The sequence below is a fragment of the Eubalaena glacialis genome, chromosome 7 (assembly GCF_028564815.1).
Source record: "Eubalaena glacialis isolate mEubGla1 chromosome 7, mEubGla1.1.hap2.+ XY, whole genome shotgun sequence".
Taxonomy (NCBI): Eukaryota; Metazoa; Chordata; class Mammalia; order Artiodactyla; family Balaenidae; genus Eubalaena; species Eubalaena glacialis.
Window position 1 is genome coordinate 20,740,561 of NC_083722.1, and position 22,483 is coordinate 20,763,043.

The window sequence follows — 22,483 nt, forward strand, 5'->3', positions numbered from 1 at the left end:
GGGTATACTGACTTTTAGAAACTCAACATTCTGAAAAAAAACTTCTAGGATCTGAGCTCTAAGTGATACACCAAGTGTGAAATCACTTTACTGCTGCTTTAATGGCTTTTTCATGAGCAATGGACACAGTCACAGCAACACTGCATTAAAGATTTGGTTCTGAGGTTTAGCATCAAATGCTTTACTTAAGAGATGTAACCTACTAATGAATTCAAATTGACCCAAATAAGGATTGGCACACTTGAAAGCTGTCTGAAACGTAGCAATCAACGAGTCAAGGCAGAACATCCAATCAGAAGAGAAAAGTTGAGGTCTGCAGACCTTGTCTCATCTAAACTCGTAATTAATGTTCTGTACAAGGAAGGAAACTATTAACAAAATCCAATTATGACATCTAATTAAGAGATGCTGCCAACACCTGGCAGGGGGAAAGATTAGCTGTCTGAGTAGAATATTATTTGGTAATACTGAGCTTTGTAAAATGTAAGCTAATACACGTGGGAGATATTAAGCTCATGTACCTAATTAGAGCACGGAACTTGAACTACTGTAAAACAATAAATTAAAATCTGAGAATGTGGCAGGCAAAGAGAATACCCCCATCCTCTACCCTGGTCCCAGCTCTCATCCTTCATGCCTGGATTAAAGCACCTGACTTCCTAGCTGCTTCCTTCCCCCTAGGTCTCTGGTCCAGGCCAATCTGAGACACGTCTGTGCTTTTTTTTTTTTTTTCAATTTAATTTTTATTGGAGTCTAGTTGATTTAGAATGCTGTGTTAGTTTCAGGTGTACAGCAAAGTGAATCAGTTGTACATATACATATATCCACTCTTTTTTTAGATTCTTTTCCCATATAGGCCATTACAGAGTATTGAGTAGAGTTCCCTGTGCTATATAGTAGGTTCTTATTAGTTATCTATTTTATACATAGTAGTGTGTATATGTCAGTCCCAATCTCCCAATTCATCCCCCCCTCCGCCACCAGGTTGTCTTGAAATCTCTTCTATTCCACGTTCACCCTCACTCTACTGTTGATCTCAACCAGTCTGATGGTTTTAAATACTAACTAAAGGTGACTGCCTCCAATTTATAGCTCTGACTCAGAGCACTTCTCTGAGCTGCCTGCATATACTTGGATGTGTGTCTCCACTTGGATGCCCAATAAGCCTCTCAAACTTAGCATGTCCAAAACTGACATTCTGACCTTCCCCCCCAGTCCTGTTCCATTGGTGATCTTCCTCATCCCAGTGAATGTGAACTATACCTTTCAAGTTGCCCCTCCTTCAAGATTTATCTGAAGTCCCATCTCCTCTCTCAGTGTTCTTCAATATTCTAACACATTGTTCTGTTTCTTTGACTCAGTGGTCATGGAGATAATGCTGAATCTTATTTCAGATATTCATTTTTGCCTCTCCAATTACATTGTAAGCTCCTAAAAGCCTGTACCACCTTAATGATTTTTGAGAATCTCTCACAGTGCCTCACATGTTGTTAGACACATGGTAATTATTCAACATACAATTGTTGATTCAGTAATATGGGGGGGCCCTCTAAATCCTTTTTGAGATTGTGTATGGCAACAATTTCCAGACTTTTTAAGAATGAGGAACTCTTTTTAAGTAAAAAAAAATGATAACCGATAAGGAGGGATTTCTAAGAATACTGCTTAATGAAAAAAGGAAGTTGCAAAATAATACATAGAATGTGGTCCTATTTGTCCAAAAAAATAAAGATGGACATATTAAAATGTTTACAAAGTTTCTGGAAGGATACACAGTCCTGTGAATGGTAGTTACCTTTACAACAGGGACGGGAAGGACTTATACTTTGTACTCTTCACTCTGCTGAACTAGCTGCATAATTTTGACCTTGCACTGCATCTCAAATTATCATTTAGCAATTGTTTAAAAAATTCACGGACTGCCCCTCCCACCACATGACAATCAGTCATACTTTGGATCTACTGTTTCTGGTAAGAAGTTACTATTTGGATTGGCCAAAAAGTTCGTTCAGGTTTTTCTGTAAGATGTTACGGAAAAACCTGAATGAACTTTTTGGCCGACCCGATATTAACCCAGCAATGAATTTACATTTCACAATCACCATGGCATCTTTAAAGAATCAAAAAATTAAGGTAAACCTATTATTCAATCTAAGGAGAATGCTGGGTAGATCTATAGTCTCTGAGGGGTCTCTCGAGGGGAACCATAGGTCTACAGAATTTTAAGGAGTTTGTCAGTAAGTCATTGTGTTCCATTTCCAGGAGACTTTACAGAACCTTTCATGTACTTAGTACTCAAAATGTGTGGATGTTCAATCTTGGAAAAGGCAGTGGCAGAAGTGAGAACAGTGGTTAAGGGCCCTTCACAACCTTTCAACAATCAGCCCTTCAGAATGGAATCTTGTCCCCACCGCCAGCACCGTGAATCACCACAGCCCTCCAGGAGGGACCTGTGCCACGAGCACGTGACCACTAAGGTCAGAGGGAAACTCACATAAATAGAATCTTTTTTTGCTTTCCCAGGGAAAGAAGGGCAATTAGAAAAGGTAAACACCACATCTCTGGCATAATCTATAGCACCAGATGTTTTATTTCGTAACCAACCATGAAGCAAACTACATTAACCATAAGCTACCCAGACTCTATAAAGCTAAGAGCCTGGTTTATGGGAAGAGCTCTAGAGCTCTGGTGACAGATATGCTTAGATTCAAATCTTGCTACTTTCTTAGACAAATCAATCTTTCTACATTCCAGTTTCTTGCATGTGTGGCATGCAGCTATTTCTTACCTTCTGAGAATGTGGTGATGATTAAATGAAATAACATACAAAGTTTTGGCTGCTCTACAAATGGTCACTATTAGAGTTTTAAAAATTAAGAAGCCATTATGCCCACCCCCCCCCACCACCAAATTGCCAAACATTCAAAATTCATCAAAGGTCGTTAGTAACTTCCGTGAGTTAGTATGGACCTGTTTACAAACAACTTTCTCAGTTACTGAGATCATGAACTATTAGGAGCCTACTCTTCCCTCCTTCTTAGAAACCGGTCATTTTCTGAGGCTTTTTCTTTTTCATAATCAAGTTTTGGGAGGAAGAAAATCCTGGTAAATTCATATACCTGGATTAGCAACCAGCTACTACTCTACTGATGGCTTCTGGTGGAAGATACCCTCGTGGCGGTTGCAGTGAACTTGCATATGAAACAGTGCTGTGGTGCGTGTAATTTGGGTGTTCTGAACACCACCGTTCAGTAGTCATATAGCATCCTCTGAGGAGATGCTGACCATCAATTACTCAGGGGTGAAGTGCAAGGGCAGGTGCCACTGAGGTCCCTGGATACCTAAGTACCCAGTCTTCCCAAGAACTCAGTCCTCCCATTAGCCACACCGGAACCTGCTCTGAAGGACTCTGTTTGCTGACTTTACCAGGAGAAGTGCTCAGCATCAATCTTACTCCCCTTCAACTGCTTTGACAAAGTCATGAAATCATTAATTTTCAGAGCTGGATGCAATCTGGGCCCTAATTCGGTCAGTGGTTATTGGACTGTTGGGTTCCAAGAAACCCTTGGGTTCAGAGGCAACACTTCAGGATTGAGAGGGAACCTAGAGGACAAAGCTCCAGCCCACTTCCACCCTCTACTTGTACAGCTCCATTTCTTTGCTTTATACATTCAAGCACCACGCAGAATTTCATTTGAAAATAGGGTTCTTCTGATAAGGAAAGTTAAAATCATGGGCACAGTTATAGCTGAAGAAGCTGCACCCAAAGAGATCCTATGACTTTACTAATGTGACAAGAGGTCTGATTTCTGGTCTGGTGCAATAGGCATGTCTCAAGCTTCCCTTGTTATGCATATTTCTTGTAGTCAAAGATGTCCCAGTCAACTAGAAGAGTAGTCACAGGGGAATATGTGTATTAATCACCCCCATGTGTACACACACAGGGATAGTAAAATTAAGCAAGTGATTTTTTTTTTTCTGATTCTCATTCTTAAGTGAACCACATAACCAATTTTCTGATGGGCGGAAGCATAATTTACACATTAGTGTTCAGTTCTTCCTTGAGCCAATTTTGAGCAAAGGGCTTTTCCCCCTTACACTTGCTGTGTAAATTTGCACACCAATGAAGATGGGCCCATGTCTTTCAAGGTGAGCTATTATTTGCTTAAAACTCAAGATAATCTAGCTTTCTAAGAATGAACCTCTTATATCTTGCTTAAAACTTTGTCTGATCTACGCAAGAGGGAGGAGATATGGGGATATATGTATATGTATAGCTGATTCACTTTGTTATAAAGCAGAAACTAACACACCATTGTAAAGCAATTATACTCCAATAAAGATGTTAAAGAAAAACAAATTTAGCCTGATCTAATAAATTCAAACAGCCTCTTTGAAGAAGGCTAAGTCTCTGCAAAAGGAAAAGCTCAGTCTCTTAGATTTCTCAGTCCTCTGGATCCAACCCAGACTCTTCTCTAAAAATGTCATCAAGCTGGGTAAGGAAAGAAAAAGCAGCTTATAGGACCTCATGGTGAAGGGGAGGAGTCGAGGTCCCAAGTCACAATGCTCTGGTTTCCATGGTGATGCCTGTTGACCACACAGTTGCTGCTACTTGGCTGACATTCATGCTTGAAGCCATCCTCTAACTCTTGCTGGATGCAGATCACTAATTCTCTGCCATATCCTCCTTCCAGCTTGCTGACTCAGTGATCCACCCCCATCCTCTGTTCCAGCATCATCTCATACTCAGCTGGCCCCATGGAAGGTCCACTGGTCCTTGACTCAGCCTCCAAACCCTTGGGTGCTCAGAGGGTCCCAGGAAAGCTAAGCCCCAGCAACTCTGTCCGCTCAATGTTGTCCTTCCTTAGCTACTTCTCCTCTCCCTCCAGATCCCCTTCCAGCAGAGCTAGGTCACACATCTACTTTACTCTGCCATCTCTGCTTCTCTCTCTCTTTTCCTTCCTACAATCCTCTGAGGCCTACACAGGGCAGACTTTCTCCTACATCATATCTCCCTCAGCTACTTTTGCTTTCATGGAAAACTATTTCTTCTATACTCTATAGAGAGTACTCTATGATATGAGTCAACCTCAGCCAATTTAGACAAATATATAACCAGAAGAGCAAAACAGAAAAGTACTTTAATGACTTTCAAAATAAATTCCCATTACAAGTATTTCTTACACTCCTTTCCCCTTCTGCATTCCAGATGAAGATCTTTGACAAAAATAATGATGGCCGGTTGGATCTTAATGACTTGGCAAGGTGAGTAGTGTGAAAATGGTGTCATAGATTCAGAAACATGTTCCTAGGGGTTTACTGACAGCATACACTTCTTTTTGAAAGGCAGAGATCAAATCTCACCTGAAGTCTTAAAAAATAGGTGAATCTTTAGGGGTAACAGATACCTTTGTGAAGATCATAAAAGCACTTCTCCCCAGAAAAGCACAATGCACAACATTTTCAAAATATTTTATTAATGGGCCAGCCCTGCCCTCAAAGGCCAGACATTCATGGTCCTACATAAGGATCCCACAACAAAAAAAAAGTCCTGAATCCCATTCACTGGTTCTGAGAATACTGAATAGTTAGTTCAGGACAGAGAACAACAGAGTCAGACTCACAGCTGCACCCTGTGATCTGAGTGTTGGTGTATCCTCTGTGGGGCACCAAGTGTCTGCAGGCTAGAAGTGGAAGAGGGGAGGATGACAGCAGAAGTGGTCCAGTATCTGCAAAAGTGCTGCCTGTGAGGCTGGTATTGTGACACATGATGATGTCAGCATGTTTCTGTCAAGTCTAGCCGACCCCAAAACAACCTCTGATTGTCCACAAAAAGGAAAAAAGAGATTCTGAGCAGATAGAGAGTTGAAATCATTGGATCAAGAATACATGGATAAGGGAGGAACACTCCCAAACTCATTCTACGAGGCCACCATCACTCTGATACGAAAACCAGACAAAGATTTCACAAAGAAAGAAAACTACGGGCCAATATCACTGATGAACATAGATGCAAAAATCCTCAACAAAATACTAGCAAACAGAATCCAACAGCACATTAAAAGGATCATAAACTATGATCAAGTGGGGTTTATCCCAGGAATGCAAGGATTCTTCAATATACGCAAATCAATCAACGTGATACACCATATTAACAAATTGAAGGAGAAAAGCCATATGATCATCTCAATAGATGCAGAGAAAGCTTTTGACAAAATTCAACACCCATTTATGATAAAAACCTTCCAGAGAGTAGGCATAGAGGGAACTTTCCTCAACATAATAAAGGCCATATATGACAAACCCACAGCCAACATCGTCCTCAATGGTGAAAAACTGAAACCATTTCCACTAAGATCAGGAACAAGACAAGGTTGCCCACTCTCACCACTATTATACAACATAGTTTTGGAAGTTTTACCAACAGCAATCAGAGAAGAAAAAGAAATAAAAGGAATCCAAACTGGAAAAGAAGAAGTAAAGCTGTCACTGTTTGCAGATGACATGATACTATACGTAGAGAATCCTAAAGATGCTACCAGAAAACTACTAGAGCTAATCAATGAATTTGGTAAAGTAGCAGGATACAAAATTAATGCACAGAAATCTCTTGCATTCCTATACACTAATGATGAAAAATCTGAAAGCGAAATTAAGAAAACACTCCCATTTACCATTGCAACAAAAAGAATAAAATATCTAGGAATAAACCTACCTCAGGAGACAAAAGACTTGTATGCAGAAAATTATAAGACACTGATGAAAGAAATTAAAGATGATACAAACAGATGGAGAGATATACCATGTTCTTGGATTGGAAGAATCAACATTGTGAAAATGACTCTACCACCCAAAGCAATCTACAGATTCAATGCAATCCTTATCAAACTACCAATGGCATTTTTCACAGAACTAGAACAAAAAATTTCACAATTTGTATGGAAACACGAAAGACCCTGAATAGCCAAAGCAATCTTGAGAAAGAAAAACAGAGCTGGAGGAATCAGGCTCCCTGACTTCAGACTATACTACAAAGCTACATAATCAAGACACTATGGTACTGGCACAAAAACAGAAATACAGATCAATGGAATAGGACAGAAAGCCCAGAGATAAACCCACGCACATATGGTCACCTTATCTTTGATAAAGGAGGCAAGGATATAAAGTGGAGAAAAGACAGCCTCTTCAATAAGTGGTGCTGGGAAAACTGGACAGCTACATGTAAAACAATGAAATTAGAACACTCCCTAACACCATACAAAAAGATAAACTCAAAATGGATTAAAGACCTAAATGTAAGGCCAGACACCATCAAACTCTTAGAGGAAAACATAGGCAGAACACTCTATGACATAAATCACAGCAAGATCCTTTTTGACACACCTCCTAGAGAAATGGAAATAAAAACAAAAATAAACAAATGGGACATAATGAAACTTAAAAGCTTTTGCACAGCAAAGGAAACCATAAACAAGACGAAAAGACAACCCTCAGAATGGGAGAAATATTTGCAAATGAAGCAACTGACAAAGGATTAATCTCCAAAATATACAAGCCACTCATGCAGCTCAATATCAAAAAACAAACAACCCAATCCAAAAATGGGCAGAAGACCTAAATAGACATTTCTCCAAAGAAGATATACAGATTGCCAACAAACACATGAAAGAATGCTCAACATCATTAATCATTAGAGAAATGCATATCAAAACTACAATGAGATGTCATCTCACGCTGGTCAGAATGGCCATCATCAAAAAATCTACAAACAATAAATGCTGGAGAGGGTGTGGAGAGAAGGGAACCCTCTTGCAGTGTTGGTGGGAATGTAAATTGATACAGCCACTATGGAGAACAGTATGGAGGTTCCTTAAAAAACTACAAATAGAACTACCACACGACCCAGCAATCCCACTACTGGGCATATACCCTGAGAAAACCATAATTCAAAAAGAGTCATGTTCCAGAGTGTTCATTGCAGCTCTATTTACAATAGCCAGGACATGGAAGCAACTTACGTGTCCATCAACAGATGAATGGATAAAGAAGATGTGGCACATATATACAACGGAATATTACTCAGCCATGAAAAGGAATGAAACCGAGTTATTTGTAGTGAGGTGGATGGACATAGAGACTGTCATACAGAGTGAAGTAAGTCAGAACGAGAAAAATAAATACCGTATGCTAACACATATATATGGAATCTAAAAAAAAAAAAAAAAGATGGTTCTGAAGAACCTAGGGGCAGGACAGGAATAAAGATGCAGATGTAGAGAATGGACTTGAGGACACTGGAAGGGGGAAGGGTAAGCTGGGATGAAGTGAGAGAGTGGCATGGACTTATATATACTACCAAATGTGTGGGAAGCAGCCGCATAGCACAGGGAGATCAGCTCGGTGCTTTGTGACCACCTAGAGGGGTGTGATAGGGAGGGTGGGAGGGAGGGAGATGCAAGAGGGAAGAGATATGGGGACATATGTATATGTATAACTGATTCACTTTGTTATAAAGCAGAAACTGACACACCATTGTAAAGCAATTATACTCCAATAAAGATGTTAAAAAAAAAAAAAGAATACATGGATAGAACCCTTAGGGGGAGCAACTATAATACCAGGTTTCTCAGGGTCAGGCTGGATGGCAATTGTACAGTGAACAGTGAAGCAGAGCACTAGTCATGGCCATTCTATCCCTGTGATAAACAAAAAGCCCCCCTGCAGATTTACAAACACCCCCTACTATAGTCCTACCTAGCTGGTAGGGACTATGCCTTAATCTCCTGAATAGCTTCTCACACAGTGGAGTGTCATGTACATGAGAGGATTCAATGAATAGTTCTGGAATGAAGAAAGGGTTAAGTGGCATTGAACAGAGATGCAAAGCAATAAGACAGTTACTACATTATTTTAAAACCAATTTGCTATGGAATTTGAAAATGACAATTAGGGTAAGCAGGATAAAGATGTTCATGTCCTAATTCCCAGGACCAGTGAATACTTTATGTTATATGGCAAAGATAACTAAGGTTGCAGATAGAATTAAGGTTGCTAATTAAAAACCTTAAAATAAAGAGATTATTCTGGAGTACCTGGGTAGGTGCAGTGTGATAACAAGGGGCCTTTAAACATGGAAGGAGGAGGCAAAAGATCAGAATCACAGAGAAATTTGAAGATGTTATATTGCTGGCTTTGAAGTAGAGGAAGGGGCCATAAGCCAAATAATGCAGGCAGCTTCTAGAAGCTGAAAAGGGCAGGGAAACAGATTCTCCCCTAGAGCCTCCATAAGGAATACAGCCCCGTCAACACCTTGAAACACCAGTGAAATCCATTTCAGACTTCTGAGTTCCAGTACTGTAAGATATTAATTTGTGTTGTTTTAAGCCACTAAGTTTGTGGTAATTTGTTATAGCAGCAATAAGAAACTAATTCAATGACAAAAAGGTCTTAAAACATTTACACATGGGAATCTTCTTTCTCTACCCCCAGTTGTGAAATGTAGCCCTATTACTCCTATACAATCACCTCTCAAGTGTATGTCCTCTAACTGGCAACATACTTTAGACTGCTTGGTGCCAGCAAATAGATGAGGACAGTATTCCTTGCAGAGTCTCAGGATATTCTACCCTCTATTTGGCTCAACTTAATTCTCTCTACCCTGGGCATCCAAAGGAGTAAAACTTTCCAAATTGTTGTATGATATTTTTTCTGCCTTTCTCTCTATATACCCATGATTATAAATTCAACACAAATCCAATGCTTTAGTCTTTTGAAACTGATTCTATTCCACTGAAGTACAATTGTAGTTATGCAGGAAAGAGAAATACATAATTTTTTATTGAGTATAATTTATATACTATATAATTTACCCTTTTAAAAAGTGTAGTTATGGCTATTCTGAATCCCTTGCATTTCCACATGAATTACAGATCATCAATTATCAGATTATCAATTTCTGCAAAAAAAGGCAACTGGGATTTTTATAGGAATTGTGTTGGATCTGTAGATAAATTTGAGGAGCATTGCCATCTTAAAAATATTAAGTCTTCTAACTCATGATCACAGGATGTCCTTAATACTATTATTTAGCTCTTCTTTGTTTTTCTTCAACATCGTTTTATAGTTTTCAGTCTACAAGTCTTAGGAATAAATATGATAAAAGAGACTTAAGTATTTTATTCTTCTTGATACTGTTGTAAATGGAATGGTATTCTTAATTTCTCTTTTGGATTGGCCATTACTAGTATATCGAAATACAACTGAATTTTGCATATTGATCGTGTACCTAAAACCTTGCTGGAATTTTTAGATGTCTCTCTATGGTGACTACTAATCCCTGTGAAAGTCTTTCCCGTCTTTATTTGTTTTTATATTATACAAATTCCTATTTTTTAAGCACCTACCCTATTCTGCAGAATAACCTGGAAATTGCCTGCCCTTTCCTCACACCAGAGTTATAAATCTACTTGTAATTGAGAGCTGATAGATCATCACGTGGATGACGTTTTTTGTTTTTTGTTTTTCCCCATTTAGGATTCTGGCTCTTCAGGAAAACTTCCTTCTCCAGTTTAAAATGGACGTAAGTGGTGGCATTTCTCTAGGTGGATTTGTATCATTCATGTTGCTCTATAGATTTGAGAGGGAGGGAAGAAAGGTAGCTAATTGTATTGCCTTTAATTTATCTAGAGACTGATAAGGCTCAGTGTCAGAACTAAGGGATTAGGAACTGTTGACTCAAAGTTTATAAAAGTTGTCTAAGACCCTGGAAGAATTGTACAACGGAAGTTTCACACTGCTGATTGACATAATGCTTTCTCCATATACAGGCTTGTTCCACTGAAGAAAGAAAGAGGGACTTTGAGAAAATCTTTGCTCACTATGATGTCGTAAGTGTGCCTTTTCAATATATTGTGCTGGCCATCTTTAGGTAGGAAGCTTTTTTAGCCCTTATGTGGGGTCATCCTACTTACAGACCCTAAATTTATATAATGAACAGCAATCGCACATGTGTGTTGCTATGTCAAGGTACCCTCAGCTTCTCTATGAAACTTCTGAGAACTAAGTAAAAATAGACATAGGAGTACTTATGGTGGAGAAGAGAATAAAATCACGTTATAATTATTATTATTTTGCTCCTTGTAACCAAGCTAAAAGAAAGTCTCTCCTTCTTGGTCTCTATCTACCATAGTATGCTCAAACACAAAAGCAAACAGTCAAATAAAAAAACACAACCAACCTAAAGAAATAGGGGGAAAGTCAGGCATATTTGGCACAAAATCTATTTCTCTTATAAGACTATCATTTGGTCCTTCTTTAGAGGCGAGAAAATAATAATTCTAAAGAACGAAGTATGGCAAAGAGATTGAATTTCTTGAGAACAAGGTGGGATAATGCACGGAGCAAGGAAAACAAAAAGAAAGTTGAGAAAGGTCATAAGAGATCCTGAAACTAATCAGACTGGATATCTGTGTGTCATACTCTGAGCAGAAAAGAAAATCACCTGGAAGAGGCAGTCTAGCAAACTGTTTAAGTATATAGGACTCTGTGACCAATTACCTGGGTTTGAATCATGGCTCATGAGCTGTGTGACCTTGGGCAAATTTCTTAACCTCTCTGTGCCTCATTTTCCTTATCTATAAAATTAGGGTGATGGGGATAATGATAATACCTACCTCATGGACTTCTTATATGAGAATTAAATGAATTCATGTTCGTAAGCTCTTCGAGGAGTTCCTGGCATGTGGCAAGTACTGTGTTAGTGTCTGGTAAATACACTAAGGGAATGAGTTTTTATAATATGTTAAAGGTTCAGGATTAGAAAACCTTGAAGGGAATGGATGACTTATCATTAATTGGAACTTTAGAGAAGAAACTGTAATATGTTAATATGTATTATATTTTATAGGCATTCTTATAAAATGGGTAGAAAAAATAAAAGATTTTATGCATGAACCATATAGTAATTCTAATATGCTCACTCAATCTAGTCTCTCTTGAATTTAAAATGTGTTTTGATACTCATTAAATCATTGCTAAATCATAAAGCAAAATTTAAAAATGTCAACCTATCCTTCAAAGGATCAGTGGATGTTCAATTAGCACTAGTCTGAACTGAGTCCTAGTATTTGGGAAGCAAATAAAGTCGGTACATGTCATATTAATGCTATTTGTAAGAGCCAAGGAACTCAAAACTACTGCTTCCCATTTGGTTAAATGGAGGGAGTTATTTACAGTGAGTGCTTCTGATTTATGTGGAGCACTCACATCCTGCCCAGAGACGATAAGTTGGAACATGCCATTTCCAAACTTGTTTGCAGTCAAAAAAGAATACTGATTTGGTCTATTTGTATAATTTATTCTTTAAGCTTTCTGACTTAAGAAAATGATATTTGGTTGATCGGATCTTTTATTTTTCAGAGTAAAACTGGAGCCCTAGAAGGCCCAGAAGTGGATGGGTTTGTCAAAGACATGATGGAGCTTGTCCAGGTAACTTCACTAGGCTGTGTAGATCATCCCCATCATGGATTGGGGTTGCCGTTTTGACTCCACTGTTTATTTTGGGGAATCAGTAGGGCCAAAGATTAATGCTGGAGAAAATCTAGGGATGTAGTCTGTTTAACAAACTTTGAGCTTTCAAACTTTGAAGCCCAAAAAATCTCTCTTCTCTCTTAAGATCATTTGTTGTTTCAGTTAAGTGAAGCCCCCATAGAAGCTTCTTGTTACCATCATTTGAATGTCATCTATTTTACCAAAGGAGCAGTGCCACTATATATCTTACTGCTTTATTTTTCGATTACAGAAAGTCCTTCTCCTGTGGACTTGGTTATTAGAATAACTAAAACTTTTAATTTCATGTAATAAATCCCATACTTGGGATTCTCTCTCTCTCTCTTTTTTTTTTTTTTTTTTTTACACCAAGGGGCTGCTCTAACACCTAGCCTAAGATGGCTGTTTTACCTAGCAAGGCAGTGATTGGGACTGATGATATTTAGATTATATCTACATCACAGAGCTGTTTCACGTAGGGTAAACAATGTTTAAAAAAGCAATCTCCTTTGAGATCCTGATGAATTGTACTGACTGGCTGCACGATCCAGTTAAACAGGTACTTTCCAACTCCTGTGTGGGTGTTTTTCTATGAGACTGTATAGACACTGAATTTCATAGTCTCATATCCTTAGGGATTTCTTTTGAGGTTTGTATAGGACACAATGGTCGTTTCCTGATTGGCCCAGATGGCAATAAATTTGAATAGCAACAATTATTAACGGTTTTTGGAGTCTCAGACCTCTTTGAAAAACCTGATTGAAACTATGGAGTTTTGCCATGGAAAAATGCCCAGATACCGATTTTTGCGTAAATCTCCAGGAAGTTTACATACTGCAGTTAAGCAGGCATGGATGAGATTTTTCTTATCAGGATGCCTCCTAACTCTCATTAGTCCCATCCCAACTGGCCCCTTGCCACTTCTTTGTCCCCTTCACGTGGTGCTCCTGTTGGAGATTTCACCAACATTTGCGCAGCCAGAATAGCTGCTGGGTGTTGGTGTGATATTGCCTTTCACACTGCTTGCTAAATTAAAATCCCATTTCACTCATTACCTATTTAATGCCAGAATGACTTCTATAATAGAAAGTGAGCAATTATCCATGGGACACTAAAGGTGCACAGCAGAAGCCCTTGCCTAACTGGAGTTTTAAGTTGCTTTTGATAGAATAATGGGATGGGGAGCCTGTTTTCCAGAGCTGTGTGGCCTCCTCTTTGCCGTGGAGCCAGGGCCCCTGATTGCCTGAGTGTAGAGCCCAGAGGCTTCAGATCCTTACAGATCCTTTCAATTATCTTTCAACTGTCTCTGGGTTTGGCAATGGCTTCCAAAGGTTAATGGGAGATGATGGAAGTAAAACCTAAACCAGCAACGGAGCAGAGAAGACATTTTTCTGGAGAAAATTAAAGGGAAAAATTCATGACCATCTAAAAACCTGAGCTGGAGGCAGAAGTCCGCCTCACTCTTTGATGGACTTATATCACCTCTATGGGAAATCAGAGGATCCCCACCACTTTTGTCCTTGCCCCTCTATTTCTGTGGGGCTACTGGGGCAACAAAAAAGCACTTCTCCATGTCAGTACCAGACAATTTGAGACAGCTGGTTTCTAAGGATTGGGTCAGACTGTGGTCAGTAGTACAAAAGCAGATTATAGGAGGCTGATCTGTTGAGCTAAAAAGTATGTACACAGTAATTAGTTACTAATGTTCTCCCCTGAAGCCAGATGATTGAGGGTGCCTATCTTTATTGGATCTTTCTAGTCCTCCAGGTTGCTTAAATATATATTCACATACAATTTGAAAGATGTAGTGACGTATGACCATTGGGTCACTGAGACCCTGACATTGAGACCACTGAGGATCTGACATTTCTCAGCTTCATAAACTAGAGCCATCTCCTGTGACTATTTTCTTTATTTTCATCTTATAAGAAAGGGCCACAGCGCAGTGGTTGGGAATCCGCCTGCCAATGCAGGGGACACGGGTTCGAGCCCTGGTCTGGGAGGATCCCACATGCCGCGGAGCAACTAAGCCTGTGAGCCACAACTACTGAGCCTGCACGTCTGGAGCCTGTGCTCCGCAATGGGAGAGGCCGCGACAGTGAGAGGCCTGTGCACCACGATGAAGGGTGGCCCCCGCTCGCTGCAACTGGAGAAAGCCCTCGCACAGAAATGAAGACCCAACACAGTCAAAAATAAATAAATTAATTAATTTAAAAAAAAAAAAAAAGAAAGAAAGGGCCACAGGACAATTAAACCAGTATCTGGGATTTATTTTAAAAGCAACTATCAGAGCATGCCATGGGGTCAGCAGGGAGCTGGTTCAGTTCCTAAACATACAGTCCTGGTCAGGATCCCCGATGTTTGCAATAATAACCCTGAAGTAAGCTTATTTTATAGCCTTTTAATTCTTGTACAGTCATATATGATGCATATGTTGAATTTGTGTTAACAAAATTATTTGGTTACCAGAACACCCACCCTTTGCTTTAACCTCTGGGAAATGCTACCCAAGGCTGTCCTCCATCAGTGTGATAAGATAGCAAGTCCCTGAGGGAGCAGACACCATAATTTCTACACAAGACTTTTTGAAAGCCTGTAGCTCACTTAGCACAGCAAGAAAATCAACACAAGAATCTACAACCTAAACTAGAAAGTGGGAAGGCAAGACATTGAAGATTCCAAGCACCCACCAAGGAGAAGTAGCAATGTGAACAAAAATGTTGGAAACCAAATAAAAGGGATGCCAGAGATGACCAGGGTGTCTGCCTGCAGATAATGAGAGGTCCTGCCCCCAGGCCTCCAAAAGTTTATTCTTTTCCCTGCTAGATACACCATCTGCTTTTCTCTGTTGTTGACAAGAAGATGGTTAGCAAGAGGGGACTCATAGAGGCCTTAGATCAGGAACCTGCATGCATTTATTTATATTGGTAACTTGTTATTAAAATGGAAGCCCTCAGTGGTTTCAAATGATTTGTCTTCTGTGATCCAAGCATTTTTTTAGCAGTGGCATTCAGTGCTCCTGAATCCTGGTGATTTGTCAAGCATTAAAAACATAACTCAAGGGCTTCCCTGGTGGCACAGTGGTTGGGAATTAGCCTGCCAATGCAGGGGTCACGGGGTCGAGTCCTGGTCCGGAAAGATCCCACATGCTGCAGAGCAACTAAGCCCGTGCGCCACAACTACTGAGCCTGCGCCCTAGAGCCTGCGAGCCACAACTACTGAGCCCTCGTGCCACAACTACTGAAGCCCACATGCCTAGAGCCCGTGCTCCGCAACAAGAGAAGCCACCACAATGAGAAGCACACCCACTGCAACGAGGAGTAGCCCCCGCTCGCCGCAACTAGAGAAAGCCCGCGCGCAGCAAAAAAGACCCAACACAGCCAAAAATAAATAAATAAAAATTTAAAAACCCCACAAAACCCAAAACCCACAACTCAAAAGATCCAAAGAAACTTCCTTTATACACATACCCACATTCATACCCACAACTGCCTCCCCAACACATGCCTGCACACAACCTAAGATATTTCTACTCACTTAAAGGAAACAAATTAGAAAAAAAAAAAAAAAAGAGCTTAGAATAGTTTGGTATTGCCATAAATGCCTTGGCAAATTAATATATGCTAATATGTACATGACTACCACCCAAGTCTTTTCTAAGTGTGGGAATTTACTAAAAGGGTCCTGGGGCAGGGTGTCACTTGCTGCAGAAAGGATTTAGCAAAAGTGGTTTGAGGATACTGAAAACCAAATATCCCCACTTGTAACCGTACAACAAATGAGCCTCTAATACAGAGCCACAGAGTGTAGCTTGCTGTGTTCAGGACCTCTAGGCCACATTTCCTCAGGCCACATCTATACCTGCCTGGCACTGACACCCAGGGAGCTATCCTCTAGAGCCCCGACAAAGAGAACCTATTGACAATGTGTTACGTGTTAGCCTCTTAGTCCAAACACTCAGGGATTCTCGGCAGAGGAGTGAAGTTTGTCAAGTTTAGCTTCTGGCCCCAGACCCTTTCACCTCCTGATATCTCCCAGAATCCTGCCCCACTTTGGCGTTTTTTCTTCTTGCTCTGCCATATGGCTCCCCATTCCTGGTGTTCTCTCCCCTCCTTCGCTCTGTTAAAACCTGCTATCAGGGGTAGATTTCGTGTCAGTCATTTACCCTGTGGGACGGTGCAAATTAGCTTGTCTTAATATGGCTGTCTAGTTGCAGAATGAAAGGTTTTGTTTCCTATTGCAGGTTTTCTAGAGCTTTCTTTGGAAGTGAGGAAACCTTGGGGTGGGGTTGGGTGATGAGGGCTGCTTCCAAGAGTTCCTGAAATCAAACCCTGGAGAGTGCGCCTCTGCTGCTCACTCATAACTAGTCCACAATCAACGGGTTTGGAAATATGATTTTTTCCTTTCTCTCTGGACATTGACTTTTAAATTAAAAAAAAATTTAAAAAAAAATTTTTTTAAATTATTTATTTATTTATTTTTGGCTGTGTTGGGTCTTCGTTTCTGTGCGAGGGCTTTCTCCAGTTGCGGCAAGTGGGGGCCACTCTTCATCGCGGTGCGCGGGCCTCTCACTATCGCGGGCTCTCTTGTCGCGGAGCACAGGCTCCAGACGCGCAGGCTCAGTAGTTGTGGCTCACGGGCCTACTTGCTCTGCGGCATGTGGGATCTTCCCAGACCAGGGCTCGAACCCGTGTCCCCTGAATCGGCAGGCAGATTCTCAACCACTGCGCCACCAGGGAAGCCCCCAACATTGACTTTTAAATTTAGATTCATCACCATGCATACAGCTTCATTAGGCCAGCGATTTCGCCATGAGAGCAGTGAGAACTGGTGAAATGAGCCCTTAATTGGAGACAAAAGACTTGGGATCAAAAATGCTGTTGCCTCTTTCTAGCTTGGCAAGATGTCTCAGCTCTTTCTGAGCCTCCGTGTCCTAATTTGTAAACGAGGCATAATCATTTACTTTGCAAAGTTACCGCGAGGATTAAATAAAATAACCTAGGGAGAATCACTTAGTTCCAGCATTGCTCACTTTTGCAGGCCTTTGAGTTTAGAATATTTTCCTAGCTGACCTGATTCACAATTCCTTCTTAGCCCCTGAAATATCCCCTTGGAATAAATGTGATGGGGCCTATCTAGCTCAACAACATAATTCTTTAGTTAGATTTTCATGCATTGTAACCCTTTTAAAAACTAGAGGCACAGAAACCTCCCACAGGGAGATAATAAATGTGCCTTCTCTCGGCAGTGTCGTGAGACAGAATTTTGGTGACGATCCTCTGCTCTAAGGCAAAATATCTTTATTATGGTTGAGAAAAAGGCAGGCTTTCTGTTAGAACTGCAGAGAAGTGATGTGGGAATAGACATTCTTTTGCCTGAAGGGACATGCTGAGAAATGAACTTGTGGGCAGAAAACTTATCCTTGGCAACATTTGGTGGGATGAGGAGATAGAATCACTCCCTCATGGCCTGTCTCCAGGGAGGGGCTCTCAGAAGGCAGGGTGTCCCCTAAGCTTAGCAAACATGGAGGGGAGGCAGGGTGGCATGAAAGGGTGGGACTGCCATTGGCTTGCCTACTGACATGTTATTTTTATTGTCCTCAGCCCAGCATCAGCGGCGTGGACCTTGATAAGTTCCGGGAGATTCTTTTGCGTCACTGCGATGTGAATAAGGATGGCAAAATTCAGAAGTCTGAGCTGGCTTTGTGTCTTGGGCTGAAAATCAACCCCTAATCCCCACACCGCTTTGCCTTTTGCTCTTAGTGTGTTTCTGAGCTCCTGCTGGTAAAACTGTATCTGTGCTTTGCTACTGGGGACACAGTAGGCAAACGTTCTAACAAATGGTGTGGTGTTCTTGGGCAAGGGGAGGGACCTGAGGGCCTTCTTTTTAATGGCCTGGTGTTTTCCTGCCTTTACTGGAAGCCCCCCACGCAGGGTCTGTGTTATTTTCCGCTTGACCCTGGGCTTTCCTGTCCCCCTAAGGACTCAGCTGACCTCCAGGATCTGCTTGGCTTGTCCTCCCCCAGTCACTGCAGAGGTGGGGCAGCTGAGTCCATCTATCTGCGCTCTTCTTTTCGGCTTTCTGCTGAATGGTATGTGGCATTCGTGGCAGTCCCGTGACTTTTACAAATAGATTTTGAAGTGGAAATAAACCTGCAGCTGGAAACAAAGATGCACTGATAACTGTTTTTGTGCTGTGACCTTTGGAGGGTTCTACCTGATGGTTGGATGGATGAACTACTTCTCTAACTGGGGTGGGGGAAAGAGGAGAAGGAGAGAGAAGGGCAAGATCCTGGATGGAGTCCCCATCACCAGTCCTTCTGTAGTTCTCAGGTGCCCGGATGAGTTGGAGTCAAAGTAGGAGTTGCCAATAGTCACTTTCATCTCACTGCGTGGAGAAGACCAGAACATTCATCCTGGGCTGGGTTTTGCTCTTAGGTGCTTTGCGAACTCACATGGCCAAGCAGGCAGGAATACAGAAGAAATATGGAGAAAATCTTTCCCAGGTAACCCAAGCATCCGTCACCCCCTCCAACCATTCCCCTTCCAACAGTTTCCTCTGGCAAATCTGGGACCCCTGAGGCCTCCTCCTACGCCTGTGACTATTGTGGGCCCCTCTGCAGGCTGCTGGCTCCGCCATGGACCAGACCCCCTCCCTTCACTCCTGGAACTCTGACTCAGTCCCCCTGGGGCAGGGGCAGACAGATTGATTCCTCTGCTGTCCTGACACTTTATTTTCCAGAACACCCCTACCTTATACCAGACTGTGCAGGAATTTCAGGTTTAACAAAGTGTTGTAGGTAATTCAGAAAAATTACAGTGTAGCATGGTTCACTTAGAGCTGACCATAAACCAAGAAATTCTACCACTCACAGAGATCTCCCTCACTGGCACACACAGGTCCTAACCTGGTTCCCTTCCTCTTAGGTGCCCCTTACTTCCAACATACAGATAATTAGTATACATAATTACTATTTGATCAAGTGCTTTCTATGTGCTGTGTACTTCTAGATGCTTTCCATATCTTAACTAATTTAGTCCTCACCAAACCCTATGAGGTAGGTACTCTCATGACACCCACCTTAGAGATGAAGAAACTGAGGCAAATAGAAGCTAAGCAGCATGTCTGTGCTCATACATAACAGAGGTTGGGAGTCAGGGGGTCAACAATGGCTGATTTTCAAATGATGCGACAGAAAAGGGCTTAATCTCCAAAATATACAAACAGTTCATACAACTCAACAACAAAAAAGCAAACAACCCAATTGAAAAATGGGCAGAAGACCTTGATAAACATTTCTCCAAAGAAGACATACAGATGGCCAGTAGGCACTAAAAAGATGCTCAACATCACTAATTATGAGAGAGATGCAAATCAAAACTACAATGAGTCACCACCTCATACCTGTCAGAATGGCCATCATTAAAACGTCTACAAATGACAAATGCTGGAGAGGGTGTGGAGAAAAGGGAACCCTCCTACACTGTTGGTGGGAATGCAAGTTGGTGCAGCCACTATGGAGAACAGTACGGAGGTTCCTCAGAAAACTGAAAATAGAATTACCCTATGACCCAGCAATCCCGTTCCTGGGAATATACCCAGACAAAACTATAATTCAAAAAGATATATGCATCCCTATGTTCACAGCAGCACTATTCACAATAGCCAAAACATGGAAACAACCTAAATGTCCATTGACAGATGAATGGATAAAGAAGATGTGGGACATATATACAAATAATGGCCAATTTTCATGCACCTTTCAGGAAACCTTGGCCCTTCCCCACAGGTTTGGTCTCACTGTGGGGTCCACAGCAGCCCCCAGCAGAACATTTCTCTAAGTCTGGGTCATTCAGTGTGGATTAATGCTTCATGGGAGCTTAAAGAGAGCCCAGGAAGGAGTACAGGGCAAGCCAAGAAGGTAGACTTCTCCTCATTGTCCAAATGTTGAGCTAACTGTGTACCCACACACCCTTCAAAGAGCAAACATTTGTTTCCAGGGTTGAGAAAACCTAAGCTCACAAGAAGGAAAAAATAAAAACTGGACCCAAAGCTGACATATATTCATTTAATTCATGACTCTCCCTTTAGCTACATGAGGAGAACTTTTGAGGTTACTGCTCCAGCCATGACTGTATAAATTCTTAGCCAAAGGGTCCTCAGTGTCTTTCTGGCGATAACGGAGGTGGAAGTGAGTGGGGAAGGGAAGCTTTAGTCTTTTAAGGGTAATTTGTTAAGATTCATTGAGGGCAGCTACTTGCCTTGAGCACCAGCAAGCTTTCGGTCATGGCATATGGCTGAGATTCTATCAGAAGCTCTCAGGTTTCTTGCCCAGTCATAACCTTAGGTTGGCAAAGACCTTTCCCAGCATCCAAAGAAAGGGCTGGTGGAGACCTTTAAGTGGAAGGAAGGTGGGTTTGTTCCACTTAAGGAATGAGTTCACTCAAAAACATTCTCAAGAAGTTTGAGCCTCATGTCCTATAATATAGGTGCTGGTATGTTCATCAATGGATAGTTATCTCAGTCCATTCTGGCTACTATAACAAAAATACTATTGACTGGGTGGCTTAAACAATGAACATTTATTTTTCACAGTTCTAGAGGCTGGTAAGTCCAAGTTCAAGGTCCTGGTAGATTCAGTGTCTGGTGAGAACCTGCTTCTTGGTTCATAGACAGATGTCTATTCCTGTGTCCTCCAATGGTAGAAGGAGCAATGAAGCTCTCTGTAGTCTCTTTTATAAGGGCAGTAATCTCATTTATGAGGAGGACTCTGCCCTGTGACCTAATCACCTCCCAAAGGCCAAATCTCCAAATGTCAACATGTTGGGGATTAAGCTTCACCATATAAATTTTGGAAGGACACAAACATTCAGTCTATAGCAATGGCCAAGGAAAATAACTGGTCTTAGCCCTCTGCCGGAGCACCAAAGGGGAACAGAGTGCTGAATAACGGACTGACAGAAGGCAGAAGTCTCTTATCAAAGCCCATGCTGTAAATATTTGATGGGTTGGGGAAAGGTGTGATGGCACCCCAGAGAGCTGTGCTCCTTGCTGAAGATGTTTGCTCATTCATTCCAAATCAGAAAGGAAGAAGTAAAATTGTCTCTATTTGCTGATGATGTGATCTTATATAGAGAAAATCCTAAAGACTCCACCAAAAACCTGTTAGAACTAATAAATGAATTCAGTAAAGTTGCAGTATACAAAATCAACATGCAAAATGCTGTAGTATATATAGCATTTTTATATTATAACAACAAAATACATGAAAAAGGAACAAAGAAAACAATCCCATTTACAATAGCATCAAACATAATAAAATACTTAGGAATAAATTTAACCAAGGAAGTGAAAGATATGTACACTGAAAACTGTAAGACTTTGATGAAAGATATTGAAGAAGGCACAAATAAATGGAAAGATATCCTGTGTTTATCATTTGGAAGAATTAATATTGTTAAAATGTCAATACTACCCAGAGTCATCTAATATTCAATGCAATCCATATCAAAATTCCAATAGCATTTTTCATATAGGTAGAAAAAATAATCTTAAAATTTGCATGGAACCACAAAAGACCTCAAATAACTAAAGCAAACCTAAGAAAGAAGACCAAAGCTGGAGACATCACACTTCCTGATTTCAAACTATATTACAAAGCTACAGTAATCAGAATGGTATGGTATGGCATAAAAAACAGACACAGACCAATGGAACAGAATTGAGAGGCCAGAAATAAACCCTCTCATATATGGTCAACTAATATTTGACAAGGGAGCCAGGAATGCTCAAGAGAAAGAATAGTGTCTTCAATAAATGGTGTTGGGGAAACTGGATAGTCACATGCACAAGAATGAAATTGGATCCTCATCTTATACCACTCAACAAAAATTAACGTGAAATGGATTAAAGATTTAAATGTAAGACCTGAAAC

At 40.9% G+C, this 22,483-nt stretch overlaps 1 protein-coding gene across 1 annotated transcript in view; it reads left to right on the plus strand.

Moving 5' to 3' along the window:
• Positions 1-18,281, plus strand: part of SCGN (secretagogin, EF-hand calcium binding protein) — a 37,036-nt gene extending 18,755 nt beyond the window's left edge. Inside the window, exons 7-11 of the mRNA XM_061194882.1 lie at positions 5,210-5,265; positions 10,537-10,582; positions 10,830-10,889; positions 12,421-12,489; positions 18,153-18,281. Of these exons, the coding sequence (XP_061050865.1) occupies positions 5,210-5,265; positions 10,537-10,582; positions 10,830-10,889; positions 12,421-12,489; positions 18,153-18,281 (360 nt within the window). The remainder of the gene's footprint in view (positions 1-5,209; positions 5,266-10,536; positions 10,583-10,829; positions 10,890-12,420; positions 12,490-18,152) is intronic.
• Positions 18,282-22,483: the final 4,202 nt, after the last annotated feature.